Source organism: Thalassophryne amazonica, chromosome 19 (assembly GCF_902500255.1).
Source record: "Thalassophryne amazonica chromosome 19, fThaAma1.1, whole genome shotgun sequence".
Taxonomy (NCBI): Eukaryota; Metazoa; Chordata; class Actinopteri; order Batrachoidiformes; family Batrachoididae; genus Thalassophryne; species Thalassophryne amazonica.
The window spans coordinates 42,282,654-42,302,662 of NC_047121.1; the positions used below are offsets into that span (position 1 = coordinate 42,282,654).

At 40.1% G+C, this 20,009-nt stretch overlaps 2 protein-coding genes across 7 annotated transcripts in view; one reads left to right on the forward strand and one right to left on the reverse strand.

Annotated features, from left to right (window-relative positions):
- On the forward strand, window positions 1–16,784 carry d2hgdh (D-2-hydroxyglutarate dehydrogenase). 6 transcript variants are annotated; one of them, XM_034160029.1, is made up of 10 exons: window positions 1–209; window positions 7,502–7,831; window positions 7,914–7,971; window positions 8,052–8,191; window positions 9,554–9,747; window positions 10,112–10,280; window positions 10,371–10,514; window positions 10,591–10,733; window positions 14,965–15,130; window positions 15,259–16,784. In XM_034160029.1, exons 1-10 carry the CDS (start codon window positions 158–160, stop codon window positions 15,519–15,521), a joined length of 1,659 nt encoding a protein of 552 aa, XP_034015920.1. In that variant the 5' UTR covers window positions 1–157; the 3' UTR covers window positions 15,522–16,784. The 6 variants fall into 6 exon arrangements, with proteins under 6 accessions (XP_034015920.1, XP_034015919.1, XP_034015921.1 ...); XM_034160028.1 differs by having other exon boundaries at window positions 2–207; window positions 7,497–7,831; XM_034160030.1 differs by having other exon boundaries at window positions 3–207; window positions 7,497–7,831; window positions 14,965–15,126; window positions 15,259–15,397.
- Window positions 16,427–20,009, reverse strand: part of acvr1l (activin A receptor, type 1 like) — a 12,599-nt gene continuing 9,016 nt past the window's right edge. Inside the window, exons 9-10 of the mRNA XM_034160035.1 lie at window positions 19,819–19,949; window positions 16,427–17,247 (exon numbers count right to left, since the gene is read on the reverse strand). Coding sequence (XP_034015926.1) covers window positions 17,116–17,247; window positions 19,819–19,949 — 263 coding nt within the window. The 3' untranslated portion in view covers window positions 16,427–17,115. The remainder of the gene's footprint in view (window positions 17,248–19,818; window positions 19,950–20,009) is intronic.

Sequence of the window (20,009 nt, forward strand, 5' to 3'; positions counted from 1 at the left end):
TTGCTATTGCTAACTGGTAATTTTGAAGTCTCGTAAATAACTTCAAGCTTTGTATAAAAGATTTAGTTTTGTGACGCGGCATGCCTGAAATGACGTGAACCGAACCAGAAGATGTAGTTTGTCAAACGAGCGTTGTGTCAGACGTGTGTCTTTGCTAATGTTAGCTAGTGTCCAGAGAAGGTGCGATTTGAAAACACGTAAATTTACAGGTGAGTTTTATTTCTTCTCCAACTGAATTTCTGAATCAACCAAATTGAATAGAAATGGGCTCAAATCACTTTTAGTGACAGCGTCGGTACACAGAAGCTGTCTCATGACTGTTTTCACTTTGCTTCATAAATAATGTGACATTGGGATCATGAACAATTTATTTCCTTTCTCCTTCACATTACATCATACAGTCGGATTCATAAATATTTGGACTGTAATGTACTTATGGTGTGTAAGTAGGAGAAGACAAGAATGAGACCGGCATTGCTTGAGCTGTGTTTTTTGAAGAACCAGGAAGTACGGGCAGCGGCCAGGGACATACAGCATTATACGACTTTTCACATGCATACATTACATCTCCCTTTCTCAGTAACAAAAAATAATGAGAAAAGTCGTGCAATAGCTACCCAGATTTTTACTTTAACAGTATGTAACCTTTATTTTAACTTTAGCTTTATGTTTCATTTACTTAGAACCTCTTATTTTTAGTCAGCTTATGTTGTTGTAAACAGTCTAACATTAACAATAACTTTTATTTTATAATTTTTTTTTTCACCCAAAGAACTCGACTAAACTAGGAAGGAGAGGCTACCAGCACATCACTTCCATCATGCACTTGGCCCAGGCCTGCCCCTGACTACAAACTGCATTCAGATGTGAAGTTTATAAAGTCAGTTTGTCCAGGGGTTTCACAACTCTGCCACGTCTGGTGGGATAGAGGTCACCTGCCTGGGGTTGAGAGCACTGGGGTCTCACCGGGGGTGAAGTGGGTGGCTCTGGAGGGGCAGTGGGCTGCTGCACCTCAGCTGCTGGTGTCTGGTGTTGTTGCTGCCAGGGCACTTCATCACCAGGGGTGTGACGTGACTGGTTGGCAGTTGCAGTGCTGGCGCGGAGATGCTTACTGGTGCGACGATACAGCTTGCCTCCACTGTCCACCACGTAGGACCGAGGAGCGCTGTGTGGCTGTACAACGACTGCAGGGGTCCAGTTGTTGTTGCCAGGATATAGTGCCATCCTGACCTCATCTCCGGGCTGCAGATCCGGGCGTGGACGAGCTGCTCTCCTGTCGTGGTAGAGTTTCTGTGTACTCTTGGTCTTGTCCAGTAGATGTTTAACTTGAAAGGGGTCATAGTTCATTGGTTTGAGTAGTACACGAGCTGTAGGCACTTTGTTGCGTGGCCTCCTGCCCATAAGCAACTGAGCAGGTGACAGTCCAACTGACTCAAGCGGTGTTGTTCTGTAATCTAACAGTGCAAGATGTTTATCTGGTGCTTTGCTCCACAGTCTCCTGACCGTGTGCACTGTCCGCTCTGCTTCACCATTGGAGTGTGGTGTGTGTGGTGAAGATGTTTTATGCTGGATGCCATAACTCTCGCAAAACTCTTTGAATTCCTCTGATGCATATTGTGGACTGTTGTCAGTCCTCAGAATGGCAGGGATTCCATGCCTGCTGAACTGAGCTTTCAGAGTCTCTATAGCTGTGCGGCTGCATTGGTCCTTCAGCCTGTCAACTTCAATGAACTTAGAATAATAGTCCACTAATAGCATGTAGTGCTTGTCCTCAAGCTCAAACAAATCAGAAGCTACTACTTCAAAGGGGAGCTCAGGTGTTTCTGTTGGCATTAGTGGGAGTGTGGGAAGTCTGTTTTGATGTTCAGCACACTTAGAACAGTCTCTGATCATGTTTTCAATCTCGGCGCTCATACCTGGCCAATACAACACTTAACGAGCGTGTTGTTTGCTTTTCACCATTCCCAGGTGAGACTGATGTATGAGGCTTAGCATGTGTTTTCTCATTGTGGGGGGGACTACAATTCACATCCCTTTGTACACTATGCCATCAATGACCGCTATTGGCTTCTTGAATCCCAGTATGGTTGAACTTGTGTGGGAACTTCTCTCTTGTGTTCTGGCCAGCCTTTCTGAATGACCTGCTGGAGACTACTCAGTTCCCCTTCGGTGCGTTTTTGTAACTCAGCATATTTCTCATCACTCACAGATAGGAAGCTTAGCATAGAGACACACTCTAAAGTACCTGCCTCTGGCGTTTTGTCAGACAGTTGTGCTCTGGATGTAGTGTCTGGAAGCTCCATGTCCTTTCCTCGTCTGTACTTGACCGAGATGTCATACCACTGAAGCCGCAAACGCATTCTGTGGATGTGCATTGATAGCAATGGTTTCTTTTCAATGTCCTCCAGTGGTTTGTGATCATTGAAGACTGTGACATGTTTTCCAAATATGTAGTGGTGAAACTTTGTGCATGCATGGATGATGGAGAGCATCTTCTTCTCAATCTGCGCGTAGCGCATCTCAGCATCAGTCATTGATCTCGAGGAGAAGGCAACAGGCTGGTCGTCTTGTACCAGCACAGCTCCTAGGCCTGTGCTGCTAGCGTCAAGGTAGATCTCCACTGGTTTGGATACATTGTAAAACTTCAGCACTGACTGATGAGTGCAAAGGGGTTGAGCTTGTCAAATGCTTGCTGTTGTGCTGGCTGCCATGCAAACTCTACATCACTTTTGATGAGCTGTCTGAGTGGGGCGTCTATCTCACTTAGTTTAGGGATGAACTTCGACAAATATGTTACAAATCCCAGGAAGCGATGTACCCCCTCTTGGTCCGTAGGTGGCGGCATGCACATGACAGCCTCCGTTTTAGTCCCTCAGATGTAATCAAATGTCCCATGTATGGCACTTCACTTTGTCGGCTGTGGCATTTCTTGAAGTTAAGTTTCAGGTTGTAACTTGTAGCTCTCTCTGCAACCTTTTTCAGGATTTCATCGTGTTCTTTCATTGTTGGCGCTGCGATTAGGATATCATCCATTATGCCAGTAGCTCCGCTGATGCCCTCGAGCATTTGGTTCATGATGCGCTGAAAGATCTCTGGTGCACATTTGTCACCAAATGGCAATCTCAGCCATCTGTATCTCCCTATTGGAGTGTTGAAGGTCATCAGGAAAGATGAAGCCTCATCCTGTTCAATTTGTAGAAAACGTGACTTTGCATGTGACAGAGAGAATACTTTAGCATTAAGCATTATGGACATGACTTCTTCTATTGTGCGCATTGGATAGTGCTCTCTTTTGATGGCATTATTCAGGTCACTAGGATCAATGTAGATTCTGAGTTTGTCCTTGTTTGTGACTGCTACCATGGAACTGACCCACTCATTTGGTTGATCAACTTTGGTGGTGTGGCCATTTTTAACGATCTCATTCAGCTTTTTGATGTTTTTGGCTCTGAGTGCAACTGGCTACCGGTGCACAGGATGAACGACAGGTTTTACTTCAGGATCAATCTTGATTGTGTATTTACCTGGCAATGTTCCTGTAGTGCGCACGAGCTCTGGGAAAGTTTCTAGACCGGCAGGCGTGTTTGTGGAAGTTTTGTTTACTTGGCTCACTTTAGACACAACATTGCTGTTTTGTAGAGAGTCCAGTCTCAGGATCAGGCCTAAAGCCTCTGCCGTTGTGCTGCTGAGCACATTCTCTTGTGCAATGTCCACTATTTCTAACTCTGCTTTGGTTTTGCTCTCTTTGTACTGCAGTGGGAGGTTGACTGCTACAACTGGCTTTATTTTGTGGTTTGAGTAGGTTCTGAGCACTGTTTTAGATGACTTCAGCTCATCTGAGTGGTTGAGAGACTGATAGCAGGTCAGAGTCAGTGTGTTGCACTTTGCACCTGTATCTATCTGAAACTGCACCATTTAAGACAATGTAGCAATGTCTGCTAACCACTTATCATCGCCGACTCCTGCAATTGGAACTGTATCTGTTGTCAGATTTATGTCCAAAATTTCCTCCTCACTTGTGTCATTTGACTCAACATTGACTGCTTTAACAGAGCGACTATGACTGACGCCCAGTGGTTTGGTCTTTTCCACATTTTGAGCGAGTTTTATTTTTGTCATGCACACTTTGTTTTGAATGTATGGGCTTTTGCTGACTGGTTTGTATGACTTGTTGTTTTGTACAGTGAACTTTGGTTTGTTTGACACTGCGGAGACCTGCACATCCTCCTCCCGAACAATTTTTATTTGTGTTTGTGACAGTTCAAACTGCTGGGTGATTTCTATTGCTTTGGCCAGTGGCAAATCATCACCTTTGTCAAGTAGCATCTCTTGGACACGCTTTTCTCTGACGCCCTCTATTATCGCATCAGTCAGCACGTCATCGGGGTCTCTACTCACAGTCCAGTAGAAGTAGCCTCAGATCCTTCAAAAAGTGATCAAAACTTTCACTTGGTCCCTGTTTCCTTTGCTTGAAATGGTGCCTGGCAGTCTGCTTATTTTTCCGCGGTCTCACGTAGCCAGCAAAATTATCCAGGACTTTATTTGGGTCGTCTTTTTCACCCTCAGCCCAGTCGAGCATTGCATAGATTTCTCTGCCCTGCTCACCGATCCATGTGCCGATCCAGCCTGCCTTGCGGTTTGGCTCCAGCGTGGCTAGTGGACCCGCAAACACGAAGTTCACATGGCTGCGAAATCTCTGAAACTCCTGATATAAGTCCACTGCATCCCAGTCGATTTTTGGGTGGTCAAACTGCATTGTCATAGTTGCATGGGTACTGTTCTTGACAGTTTTCTGACACCATGTAATGTACTTATGTGTGTAAGTACGAGAAGACAAGAACGAGACCGGCATTGCTCTAGCTGTGTGTTTTTTTTTTTTTTTTGAAGAACCAGGAAGTACGGGCAGTGGCCAGGGACATACAGCATATACGACTTTTCACATGCATACATTACATGGACAATGACCATTTTTGTCTTGGATTTAACTTGTGATTGTGATGACTGCATGCTTTAAGTGCTTTAGAATGATGTCTCACATTCTCACACACTGACACACCAATGTCAGTGTGCTGTCATGCAAGGGCACAACACACTGGGAAAAATTTGTGGATTAACAACCTTGCTCAATGGCCACAATTTGAACAAGCTAATTGACGGTGCTAATTCTTGTAACACACACAAACAAATCCTCTATGTCATAAGCCTTCTGGAGGCATGAAGAGCTGTTTGGATGAAAAGCCGGAGAAATTTGTGACGCGATTTTTCGCTGGACCGAGGAAGCACACAAATTTTTGTTTTTTTTTGGGGGGGGGGGGGGGGGGATATCATGGACTATCTAACTGTTTTTCCAAGTTGACTGAGGACAATTTTGGACTAATTTTTAAAGTTTGTGTTGGACTGTCGATGTAAAAGCACCACACAAAATTGTAAGCCCCTTTTCTGTTGTTTATAAATTCATATAATGTCAAATGACAAACATCTATTTTAGCCGTTATATAAAACAAATAATGAATGCTTTTACATTCTTTCAATGGAACAAATATTTAATTCGACGAAAGCTGGAACATTCCAGCTTTCACGTCATGAAATATTCATACCATTGAACTCATAAACATTCATTATTTATATAATAATTCATAATTCATTTATTAGTGTGATAAAAGCATGTACATAGAACATATAAAAGCACACATCGAATATAAAACAAAAACTTAAATGTAGTTTAACATTAAAAATAAGATGAGCACCAAGGAGGAGGCTAGCAGCATACATGAAATAATATGTTAATTTACAAAAATAAACTCTGCAAATTTATTATAAATCCCAAGATTGAAAGATTATGATAATATCTGTCATAATTCACCTTGAATTCTGTAACATCTTTTGATAGCACAATGTGCAGAGGAAGACCATCCCAAACGGAAATTACTCTGTTAGTAAAGAAATATTTTCTTAAATTTAGTTTACATCTATTGACCTCCAGCATAAAAGGGTGGCCACGTAGACTGGGATAAATTCTTTCTTTAAAAAATATTTTAGAATCCAAATTTTCAACTCCATTAATAATTTTAAAGACCTCAATAAGGTCACCTCGTATACGACGGTCTTCTAATGTTGTTAGGCCCAACTCTTTAAGTCTATCTTCATAACAGAGATCAGCCAACTCAGGTATGAGTTTGGTAGCCCTCCTCTGCACTTTTTCTAACATGATTTTGTCTTTTTGGAAAAATGGAGGCCACGCCTGAACCCAGTATACAAGGTCTGGTCTTACATACGTTTTATATAATGTCATTTATTAATATAATTGAAAGTTCTTCCAGTCATAGCTAACACACGTTTAGCTTTGGCTGCTGCATTACTTATATACTTAGAAAATAACATACTATAGAATACAATAGAATAGAATGCTTTTTATTGTCATTATACACAAGGTACAACAAAATTAAAAGACAACTCCCGTAGTGCAAAAGTGTAAAAGTGTGTGTGTGTGTATGTATGTATGTATGTATGTGTATATATGTGTGTATATGTATGTATATATATATATATATATATATATATATATATATATATATATATATATATATATATATATATATATATATATATATATATATATATATATATACTCTCAAAAATATAAACGCAACACTTTTGGTTTTGCTCCCATTTTGTATGAGATGAACTCAAAGATCTAAAACTTTTTACACATACACAATATCACCATTTCCCTCAAATATTGTTCACAAACCAGTCTACATCTGTGATAGTGAGCACTTCTCCTTTGCTGAGATAATCCATCCCACCTCACAGGTGTGCCATATCAAGATGCTGATTAGACACCATGATTAGTGCACAGGTGTGCCTTAGACTGCCCACAAACGTTTATATTTTTGTTGTGTGTGTGTGTGTGTATATATATATATATATATATATATATATATATATATATATATATATATATACTATGTAGTAAATATAATATAGTATATTGTACTATATTATAGTACAGTATACTATAGTAGTATATTGTATATACTATCATAATTTCTCCAATGTTTGTGTAATCTATTTTTCAAACTGATTAGACTGTACTGTTACTACATCCTCTGGAAAACTGTTCCATGTATCCACCACTTTCATTGTAAATGAAAATTTACTCAAATCCAGATTTATAATAACTTGCTGTGACTCTGTTTCATTTCATATGTAACGAGTCCGTAATATAAAATTTTGACCTTCTGAAATACCTAACAAAAATATTTAACTTTTTCATGACATTCCTATTTTTTTTTTTTTTTTTTTTTTTTAAGCTTCACCTGTGGTTCAGTTTCTATCCAACAGAGCCACCTGTTGGAAATTTGCATTAGCAAGCTGAGACAAAATTATTTTTCTATTTATTTTGCACTGCTTACAACAGGTTATTGGTTCTTTCCCATTTGATATAGATTGTGCAATAAAAAACATTTTATGTGATCACTTATTACTTCTGTCTTTCCAGTCATGGCTACGATTCTCCGAAGAACACCAGGACTGATAATGGTTCTTCAGCATCACTGCTCCTCTAAATCTACAGTTAAACTTTCACCTGTAGTCCTCCGTAGTCCATTTGTGTCCTGCACTTTAGGGTGGTCAACAGCCTGCTCTCGACAACTGCACGCAGGAACAGAGGGTCTAAAACCGTCTCCCGCTGCAGCCCCACAAAGACTGCCTTTCTCCAGAGTAACTCAAGAGGATTTGGCCTTCTTTGAGAAGATCCTCCCAGGCAGAACCATCACTGACCCAGACCTGTTAGAGCCCAGTAATGTGGATTGGCTCAAGTCAGTGAGAGGTGAAGCCTGTAACAGAACTCATTGTGACGCACATACATTTTAGAGTTGATGTTCATAATTGCTCATCTGTTTCTGCTGCAGGTTACAGTGAAGTCTTGTTGAGACCTCAGACAACAGAGGAGGTATCTCAGATTCTTAGGTAAAGAACATTACATTTGATGAAAGGAGAAATGACAGATGAGTTTATCAGGTGGAAATTGTATTGTTCTCTTCCTGTAGCTACTGTAACAGTCGTAACCTGGCAGTAAACCCTCAAGGTGGTAATACAGGGCTGGTCGGTGGCAGTGTGCCGGTTTTTGATGAGATCATCCTCTCCACTGGTCTCATGAACAACATCCTGTCCTTTGACAGTATCTCTGGTAGGTGGTGCTGAAATGAAAAATTGATTGACAAATAATCAGCAACAGTTGTGATAAGCCATTAATTAAGAAAATCATAGATAATTCTGACTTGTTGAAATTTCTCAAATTTGGGTATTCATGTGTTTTTTTTTTTTAAAGTTTGTTGGTTTTCTCTGATTGCAAATGGTTGTATATTGAGGGCATGTTGGGTGAGACTGCTTTTAACACTGGTTATTATATTATTTAGAACTTTTTAAATGGCTCAAACTGGTAAATTGATTTTAAACTAGATTTAATTTGGAAAAATTAAAAAAATAATCTTGTTTCAGACTGTTTAACACCACACAGACTGCTTGCCTCCACTAACAAAGTTGGGCGGAGGTTATGTTTTCACCCGTTTTTTTTTTGTTTTGTTTTTTTGTCTGTTTATGAACACCCTGTAACCCACAATTTTTCATATATGATTATGAAGAGGATTTATCAATGTGAAAAGGATATATCATTACAAAGGATTAATATCTTGATAGGCAAGAACTGATTCAGTTTTCAAGGCCAAAGGTCAAAGTCAAGAAAAATGTTGGACAATTGGGAAAAATCCTTACCCTTTTTAACATTGAATGAGTTTTCAGAAATTCAAAAAAGATGGAATTTCTTTCGTATTTGAGAATGTTATGTAGGATGGTAGGTATCCTTTATCAACGGGTAAAGTCTGATCCAGATTGTGGATTTTCTGGACATTTGAATTTACTATTGAATGGCCCATTTGTTGTACATTTTGCATTATATCTCAATCAAATGTGCCTCAATCACTCTCATTTGTGACAGCAAACTGGCACTCAATGACGACTAAGTTTGATCTGCATCTGATACGTATTGCGGATTTAGCGGATACTTGATTTTTATGTGACAAGCCTTTTGATCTTCTAACAGGACTTTGACCTTGGATTTTTTTTTTTTTTTTTTTTTGTCGAATTGGAATCAGATATGAGTGTTTTTATTAAATTATTAAAAAACAGTGAACTGCCTACAAACCAAAACTGGGATTTTTGAACCAGTCTCAGCCAAGTAAGAGGTGTTGGGAACAGATTTAACACCAACAGACCAATGGGATAATCTGGATAAATTTTGAGTTACGATCTGAATGCCCTTGTTTTTGGACAGCAGCTGTGAAGCTGCATTCCTGGCGTGTGGATCAAAAATGATGAACATAAAAAGTCTGAAAAGGTGTTTGTTGTTTTTTAAATACTAAATGATGAATCAGTTGGTAAAATAATCAGAATTAGTATTAAGGGGAAAATGATAATGCTGGCTTTTAATTCTAAATAAGGCGGCTGTGAATATTTTATGGACTGTATAAAGTTGTGTTTGTCTGATTGACAGGAATTTTGACTTGTCAGGCTGGGTGTATCTTGGAGAATTTGTCTTTGTACGTGGAGGAGAGAGATTACATTATGCCGCTAGATCTGGCAGCAAAAGGCAGCTGCCACATCGGTGGCAACGTAGCAACAAACGCAGGTGGACTCCGGCTGTTGCGATACGGCTCCTTACGAGGAACTGTGCTGGGTCTCGAAGTGGTAAGTGCAGTAAATCTGATGTTCTTGTTCTTAGTCCCAGATACGTACTGGTATGCTGCTGGCACAGTCTGACTTCACGCCCAAGAACTCAGCCATCGACTACATCTTCACTCTGCAAGTACTCGTTGACTGTAAGCCTGGATATCAGCCTGTGTTGGTGCCTTTGTCAGTGCGGAGAGGTTTACTGGCCGTGTGCAGCACCGGTGCATGCTGCCAAACCTGATGTGATGTTCTTTTAATGAAAATGTCAGAGCTAGAAAGCTAAGAAGTATGATGACCATAATGATTTTTTTTTTTTTTTTTTTTTACGTCTGATAAGAATCAGAATAGCTTTTGTGGTTCTGATCAGTCTGTCGATGTACAGGTGTTGGCAGACGGGCGAGTTCTGGATTGTTTGGTTCAGCTGCGTAAAGATAACACGGGATATGACCTCAAACAGCTCTTCATAGGGTCAGAAGGAACACTGGGGGTCATTACCGCCGTGTCCATCCTGTGTCCACGCAAACCCAAATCTGTCAATGTGGTTTTCCTTGGTAGGATTTTCTCATTCCCATGTCTGCTATTTTTAGACCTTTTAAAAGCGTGATAAGGTCTTGGTTGATTTTCATCTTCTCTCATGTTAGGCTGTGAGACCTTTCAACAGCTGCTTCAGACATTTCAGCTGTGTAGAGGCATGCTGGGAGAAATTCTATCAGCCTTTGAATTTCTGGATAGCGATTGCATGAGGCTGGTCAATACACATCTCAAATTATCCAATCCTATCTCTGGTATATACACACACACACACAATTTCTGACTCACTTAGAAATACACATGCCACCATTTTTTTCCTTTGCTCTGCAGATTGTCCATTGTACATCGTCATAGAAACGGCTGGATCTAACTCTGCTCACGATGAGGAGAAGCTTCACAATTTCCTTGAGGAGGCGATGACATCATCACTAGTTACTGATGGAACTGTGGCAACTGAGGAGGCGAAAATCAAGGTAATCTGTGTGTTTTTATTTGTTCTGTTAAAGAACAGCATAGCTGTTCTATGGTGAGCTAGTATGTTAGAAATGGTTTGATTTAGCCTTTTGAAAGTGAGCAGAACTTGGGGGAAAAAATGAACATTGCGGTACAGACTCTGGTTCTACTATTGGATCAGCCTCCTCAGTGTGAACAAATTCAGACACTTAAAAGAGGAACTCTGAAACATGTTCACCTTAATTTTACAGTTTGGGAGTAATTGTAATTGCAACATTACCTGTTTTGGGGAGAATGGAAGAAAGTGTCTTGTAGCAGAAAACCAGCCTTGCACTTTTAGAGATGCTGACCTGGGTTTTGCGAGAAACACAAACTGCTTTACGGCACTAAAACACATACAGTGTATCTGTAAAGTATTTGCAGCACTTCATTTACTCCACATTTTGTTATGCTACAGCCTTATTCCAAAATAGAGTAAATTAATTTTTCCCTCAAAATTCTACTCACAACACCCCATAATGACAATTTGAAAAAGTTTTTCTTTTTAAATTTTTTGCAAATTCTTTAAAAAAATACAACAGAAATCACATTTACGTATGTATTCGCAATACCTTTTCTCTGTACACCTGTTCAAAAGGCACCTGAAGGCCTCCAAAGCATGGTGGTGGCAGCATCATGCTGTAGGCATGTTTTTCAGTAGCAGGAACTGAGAGACTAGTCAGGATTGAGGGAAAGATGAATACAGCAATGTACAGTGACATCCTGGATGAAAACCTGCTGCAGAGTACTTTTGACCTCGGACTGGGGTGACTGTGCAAATGTTCTTCTTTCAGTTAAACAGTGACCCTAAGCACAAAGCCAAGATATCAAAGGAGTGACTTCAAGACAACTCTGTGAATATCCTTAAGTGGCCCAGCCACAGTCCAGACCTTAATGTGATTGAACATGTCTGGAGAGATCTGAAAATGGCTGTGCACCGACGCTCCCCATCCAACCTGATGGAGCTTGAGAGGTGCTGCAAAGAGGAATGGACAAATGATCCCAAAGATAGGTGTGCTAAGCTTGTGGCATCATATTCAAGAACACTTGAGGCTGTAATTGCTGCTAAAGGTACAGCAACAAAGGGAGATATATATATAGCGCTAGGGTTGCACAGAAATTGGCCTTATATTTCCACTATCTAAACATATTAGGTAAAATGTCATATATGGATAAATACATGATGGAATGAGGTACCTGTAAATAAAAAAAAATAACAAACAAAAACTATTTGTTTATCTTGAAAATATATCAAGCAGTTGATTTTTGGACAGAAATGATTTTCCCATTTGAAAAATTCACAGTTTTCCAAGTTGAATAATTTCCAAGGCAGAATATTCACCACAAAAATATTCACTGGTAAAATACATTAGAATATGTACTTTTACTAAATGATGCAATAGTGGCTATATCCAGGATTTTTTCCGCACAAGGTAGAATTGAATCCGCATGAGTAAGTTTCCGTCCAAAATGGTCACTCCGACTTTTCCATCTGTTGCTCTAACAAGAAATGCATCTTTGTGAATCAGATACACTTTTAATAAAGTGCATCTATGTTTGTCACCGTAGGGTAAAATATATCTGAACTATCTTCTGAAACTTGGTATTGAGAAGCATGTGAACATCATTCCGTCCAAAAGTGTCCACTCCGAAATACAGGTTTAAGTCCTCGGTATGTTAACACTGTAAATATTTCTGCTAAGGCAAGGTAATAAAAAGTATCCACTCACTTCATAATATACACTCAACAAAAATATAAACGCAACACTTTTGGTTTTGCTCCCATTTTGTATGAGATGAACTCAAAGATCTAAATCTTTTTCCACATACACAATATCACCATTTCTCTCAAATATTGTTCACAAACCAGTCTGAATCTGTGACAGTGAGCACTTCTCCTTTGCTGAGATAATCCATCCCACCTCACAGGTGTGCCATATCAAGATGCTGATTAGACACCATGATTAGTGCACAGGTGTGCCTTAGACTGCCCACAATAAAAGGCCACTCTGAAAGGTGCAGTTTTATCACACAGCACAATGCCACAGATGTCGCAAGATTTGAGGGAGCATGCAGTTGGCATGCTGACAGCAGGAATGTCAACCAGAGCTGTTGCTCATGTATTGAATGTTCATTTCTCTACCATAAGCCGTCTCCAAAGGCGTTTCAGAGAATTTGGCAGTACATCCAACCAACCTCACAACCGCAGACCACGTGTAACCACACCAGCCCAGGACCTCCACATCCAGCATGTTCACCTCCAAGATCGTCTGAGACCAGCCACTCGGACAGCTGCTGAAACAATCGGTTTGCATAACCAAAGAATTTCTGCACAAACTGTCAGAAACCGTCTCAGGGAAGCTCATCGTCCTCATCGGGGTCTCGACCTGACTCCAGTTTGTCGTTGTAACCGACTTGAATGGGCAAATGCTCACATTCGCTGGCGTTTGGCACGTTGGAGAGGTGTTCTCTTCACGGATGAATCCCGGTTCACACTGTCCAGGGCAGATGGCAGATAGCGTGTGTGGCGTCGTGTGGGTGAGCGGTTTTCTGATGTCAATGTTGTGGATCGAGTGGCCCATGGTGGCGGTGGGGTTATGGTATGGGCAGGCGTCTGTTATGGACGAAAAACACAGGTGCATTTTATTGATGGCATTTTGAATGCACAGAGATACCGTGACAAGATCCTGAGGCCCATTGTTGTGCCATACATCCAAGAACATCACCTCATGTTGCTGCAGGATAATGCACGGCCCCATGTTGCAAGGATTTGTAAACAATTCTTGGAAGCTGAAAATGTCCCAGTTCTTGCATGGCCGGCATACTCACTGGACATGTCACCCATTGAGCATGTTTGGGATGCTCTGGACCGGCATATACGACAGCGTGTACCAGTTCCTGCCAATATCCAGCAACTTCGCACAGCCATTGAAGAGGAGTGGACCAACATTCCACAGGCCACAATTGACAACCTGATCAACTCTATGCGAAGGAGATGTGTTGCACTGCATGAGGCAAATGGTGGTCACACCAGATACTGACTGGTATCCCCCCCCAATAAAACAAAACTGCACCTTTCAGAGTGGCCTTTTACTGTGGGCAGTCTAAGGCACACCTGTGCACTAATCATGGTGTCTAATCAGCATCTTGGTATGGCACACCTGTGAGGTGGGATGGATTATCTCGGCAAAGAAGTGCTCACTATCACAGATTTAGACTGGTTTGTGAACAATATTTGAGGGAAATGGTGATATTGTGTATGTGGAAAAAGTTTTAGATCTTTGAGTTCATCTCATACAAAATGGGAGCAAAACCAAAAGTGTTGCGTTTATATTTTTGTTGAGTGTACTTTTGAACTATTTCTGACAGTCTTGACATTGTTTTAATTTTTTTTGCAGCCTATTGGCTTAATATAATTATCTGAACTCCAACAAAAGATGCACAAATTGCTGGAATACAGTACGAGTTATCACTTTGGGCCATGTATTAATATTTTCTTAAAACTATGGATTAATACTTATAATAAAAAACATTATTTGTTATTCATGTAAAAGAATAACATTTAGTTCTCATATTTGTCCCTTATGGGTAGAAAAGTTTGGCACCAGAGGAGAATATTTCACTAAGACTCAAATTTTTTGTGAAAATTTCAGCTTCTACATCAACATTAGTCATCCAGTAAATTATATAAATAATCTAGGTAAGTTTTACTAAGAAACTTGGAACTTATTTTAACTTGGAAATATGGCTATTACTGACAGTGGTAATTTTCTTGTATTTTTAACCTTTTGGACATGTATACTTTGAAAGACCAGAACTTGAGAGAAAATAAAGTTACAGCCAAAATTTTAAAAGTTTCTGCAACCGAGTTATAAACTAATTACTAAAAACAGCAAATTGAAGACATCAATTTTTGACCTCTTTGGGACTGAATGCTCTACAATATTGTGAAAATGCCCATATATATATATATATATGTATATATAGTTTATGTTGTCATGAGGTTTTGTGAGTACAATTTTGAGGGGAAAAATTAATTTACTCCATTGTGGAATAAGGCTGTTAACATTATAAAATGTGGAATAAATATGTGAATACTTTCCAGATGCACTGTATAACCTGTAATCAATAATGGATTATAAACCTTGTTCTTCTTTGCCAGCGTAGGTTGGATTTCCCTGCAACTCCATAAATTGAATGTCACCCCTGTAGGCACTGTGGTCACTCCGTGAACATATCCCAGAAGCACTTACTCACGACGGTTTCACCTACAAGTATGACATCTCTCTTCCAGTGGAGCAAATCTATCAGATGGTGACAGACATGAGGAAGCACCTCGGGGGCCGGGCCAAGAGTATCGTGGGATACGGACATGTAGGTAAGAACACAAGATTAAAAGGAATCGGGGGAGGAAAAAATGTGAAGTGGATGTGCTGAAAACAAGCTGCAATTTAAAATGTTTTCCCTTATTTGTGTTGCTAAAATTTTCACCCTGTGTTCCTGCAGGTGATGGTAACCTCCACTTGAACATCACCTCCCCTGCCAAAGACCCCACCCTCCTAGCTGCCATCGAACCCTTTGTGTTCGAGTGGACAACCGCTTGCCGGGGCAGCATCAGTGCAGAACACGGACTGGGCCTGAAGAAGAGGAACTACATCTACTACAGTAAACCCAAGCAGGCTGTGGCCCTCATGGGCAACATCAAGGCCATGCTGGACCCAAAGGGCATTCTGAACCCCTACAAGACTCTGCCAGATGACCTGAAATGACCCCAGCATTCTCCCTGATCAGACATGTTCAACAAACAGAACTTGTACCATTACAATTGGGTTGGCTACAACCAGCAAGAATGTGACAAACCTCCAGTTGAGGTGAATTTTAGACTGTCCCATCTGTTTCCACATCTGCAGGAGAAACGTGTCAATTGCAGCATTAACCGGGAGCTTCTGTTTTTGGATTATTGATAAAAACAACTAAGCACTCACCATAGTCACCTACATCTTCTAGTAAGTAGCAGTTTTACTTGTAGTATTGTAAATTCATAAAGCTGGAGTCGGTATTTGTCTTCAGACAAAGTGGGAGATTTTGGGGAAATGTTTGTGCACAGTCTGTCAAAACCTTATACGGTGGCTTAAAGCTGACAGCTACAGATTGCTTAGATCAGCCTTATCCATTAACTTTGCTAATGAATAAATCTCAAGACTTCATGAAAAATGAATGGTGTTGCAGTAGTTGTCAATTTGAGTCGGTTTTTAACAAAGTAACTAGAACTGTCACACTGCCATGAGAAATTTCTCATTAAATCATAAAACAGACTTGGGTAACAGTGCAGTAAATATTTAATTACATATAAAAAAAGACAAAGCAACATTTTTTTTCCTAAACAAACCCAGCACTTGTGAACAAATGCATCTGTAATTGCACATCTCAGCAATTTTATCCACTTCAAAATCTTGAATAAAACAAGGCTTACAAATAAAGATGTAGTGGTTTTTCTCCATTAAATCAGGCAACTTGCAGTGTGAAGATGATGGGACACCTGCCTTACTCCAAAATCAGGATTCACTTCCAGTTCCTTATAATCTCCCAGAGATGTGTCAGGGTCAGTGAACACAAACGTGTGTATTTCAGGTAAATCTGCAGTATATTCTCACTTCACACATACTGTACATCATTCAGAATATTATCCTTTTTTTTTTTTGTTTTGTTTTTTTAATTCCTCCTTTCCCACTTTGCATTTCCTAAAAGCTCCACTAATGACAACATGGATACATAAAGTGGATGTAAACACTTATACATGTACAGTCAGTTTTACTTGTCCTCAGTGTGTAAGAGTGGAAGTTTCATACAGCTTTTAATAAAAATTTAAAAACTTTTTGATTCTATTGGCTTTTTTCCTTTGTAAGTAGACAGTTGTTTTCAGATTTGTTGACGTAGTAAAATTAAAGGGGAGTGGGGTGGGGGGTGAAATATCACTGATTGTCTCTGAGCAGAAAGCCACAACCACCAGCTGAGGAATAAAAAAACTAAACGCTGTAAGTGTAAGAAGGCTGAGCTTATGTGGGCATTAATGCGTTGGTGCAGGGTGCTAAAATATGCCGTTCATGTTCTTTCAACTGTAACAAGCCACAGTTAAGGTCAGTGTGAACACAATGGCGACAGGTTCAAGTCCCGTAGCTAAGGCTGGCTTCAGATTCAAACATCTGTGTGGGCTTCAAGTCAGAGTGACTATGGCGGTGGAAGGCAACCACAGAGAACGTGAGAGAGCAAGGATGAGGTTCGATGACTCTTCAACAACTCCTGCCTGTGGTCCTCTGTCCAGCTGGTCTCTTTAACACCCTGATCAACGCCCCCAGCTCCCTCTCAGGACTCCTTGCCCTTCTCCAGAGAGCTGTAGATCTTATCCAGGGTTTTCTTGATGCGCAGCGCTGTCAGCCTGGCAGACGGGTTCTGGTACCAGCACTCCTTCATCAGCTTCACCAGAGCAGAGAGAGTCTGACACCAGAGCAGCAGATGGTGAATCAGAAGTCATACTTTGAGCAGTGAAATTAAGAAATGCCTAAACAAAATGTTTCTGACAAAGTGAATCCTGTGTGTTAGCAGCTCCTGAAAAGCAACATGTTTTGCCTGTGAAATATCCAGTGGATGTATCATCTCCTACTGGATGGTGGATGCAGGTGTGGTTATAAAAGAGACAAAAACTAAACAGTTATGTTCTTAAGTAACACAGTTGTACCTTCACACAAACCCTGAGGGAGGGATTTGGTATGGTTATAATTGATGTGGCTCAAAATAAGTTTCACCATTTCCAAATGGATGGAGGAAAGTTTAACTTTTCCTCTTATTTTAATTACATAATGAAGAAATTAAGATTAAGAAGGAAAAAAAATTAAATTAAGTTTTAGATATGCACCAAATGACAGAAACCACTGGTTTGATTGTTTCACAGCATTTGTGTTCCATCTGTCGCCCTCTCATACATTGTCAGTCCAGCTTCCACTATGCATCCAGCAGGTGGCAGTGTTCAGCAGCTGGGAGGCAGGTCTTTGGGATATTCCATCAGCAAAACACAATTGATTTTAATGCATTTGTACTCATTGCATGCCATTTCCATGTGGAGATGAACAAGATAACTTTTTTTATACAACCCCTGGCAAAAATTATGGAATCACCGGCCTCGGAGGATGTTCATTCAGTTGTTTAATTTTGTAGAAAAAAAAAAAAAAAAGCAGATCACAGACATGATACAAAACTAAAGTCATTTCAAATGGCAACTTTCTGGCTTTAAGAAACACTATAAGAAATCAGGAAAAAAAAAAATGTGGCAGTCGGTAACGGTTACTTTTTTAGACCAAGCAGAGGAAAAAAAATATGGACTCACTCAATTCAGAGGAATAAATTATGGAATCACCCTGTAAATTTCCATCTCCAAAGCTAACACCTGCATCAAATCACATCAGCTTGTTGACATTAACCCTATGTCATGAAATTGACCCTATGTGTCTTTTTGCAAGGAATGTTTTCACAGTTTTTGCTTGACTTAATGAGTGACAAACAGTACTCAACAATCTGGCTCTAACTTTCTCTGATTGCTGTTGCCAGATCAGCTTTGCAGGTTGGAGTCTTGTCATGGACCATTTTCTTCAACTTCCACCAAAAATTTTCAATTGGATTAAGATCCGGACTATTTGCAGGCCATGACATTGACCCTATGTGTCTTTTTGCAAGGAATGTTTTCATAGTTTTTGCTCTATGGCAAGATGCATTATCATCTTGAAAAATGATTTCATCATCCCCAAACATCCTTTCAATTGATGGGATAAGAAAAGTGTCCAAAATATCAACTTAAACTTGTGCATTTATTGATGATGTAATGACAGCCATCTCCCCAGTGCCTTTACCTGACATGCAGCCCCATATCATCAATGACTGTGGAAATTTACATGTTCTCTTCAGGCAGTCATCTTTATAAATCTCATTGGAACGGCACCAAACAAAAGTTCCAGCATCATCACCTTGCCCAATGCAGATTCGAGATTCATCACTGAATATGACTTTCATCTAGTCATCCACAGTCCACGATTGCTTTTCCTTAGCCCATTGTAACCTTGTTTTTTTCTGTTTAGGTGTTAATGATGGCTTTCGTTTAGCTTTTCTGTATGTAAATCCCATTTCCTTTAGGCGGTTTCTTACAGTTCAGTCACAGACGTTGACTCCAGTTTCCTCCCATTCGTTCCTCATTTGTTTTGTTGTGCATTTTCGATTTTTGAGACATATTGCTTTAAGTTTTCTGTCTTGACGCTTTGATGTCTTCCTTGGTCTACCAGTATGTTTGCCTTTAACAACCTTTCCATGTTTGTATTTGGTCCAGAGTTTAGACACAGCTGACTGTGAACAACCAACATATTTTGCAATATTGCATGATGATTTACCCTCTTTTAAGAGTTTGATAATCCTCTCCTTTGTTTCAATTGACATCTCTCGTGTTGGAGCCATGATTCATGTCAGTCCACTTGGTGCAACAGCTCTCCAAGGTGTGATCACTCCTTTTTAGATGCAGACTAACGAGCAGATTTGATTTGATGCAGGTGTTCGTTTTGGGGATAAAAATTTACAGGGTGATTCCATAATTTATTCCTCAGAATTGAGTGAGTCCATATTTTTTCCCTTTGCTTCGTCTAAAAAAGTAACCGTTACTGACTGCCACAATTATTTTTCCTGATTTCTTATAGTGTTTCTTAAAGCCAGAAATCTGCCATTTGAAATGACTTTAGTTTTGTGTCATGTCTGTGATCTGCTTTTTTTCTACAAAATTAAACAACTGAATGAACATCCTCTGAGGCCGGTGATTCCATAATTATTGCCAGGGATTGTAGTTGCGTTAAAGTGGAGGCGTGCACACATCCAAGGACAGGGTTAACAAGGACCTTATTACAACAGTGTTTTAAAATCACTACTGTCAAATGACGTGTCTCTTGCTGAAGAGTTGGTCTATTACTGTGCTCTTCTGCAGTTTGCTATGTATTAGTAATAAAAACTAACTGATGGTCTGATATTATTACTCACAGGATCAGAGAACCAACGATTGGGAATGAAAGGCCTCTGCTGCTCCACACACACCACTTTCCTCATGTCCTCAAAGCTGGGGTCGTTTGGCACCTGGTCATAAAATGGAGGCTTGTACTCCTCAACAATGCCTGATGAGCCAAAATTAGCAGACAAGAAATTAGTCCAATTAAAACAGGCTTCAGTGCCGG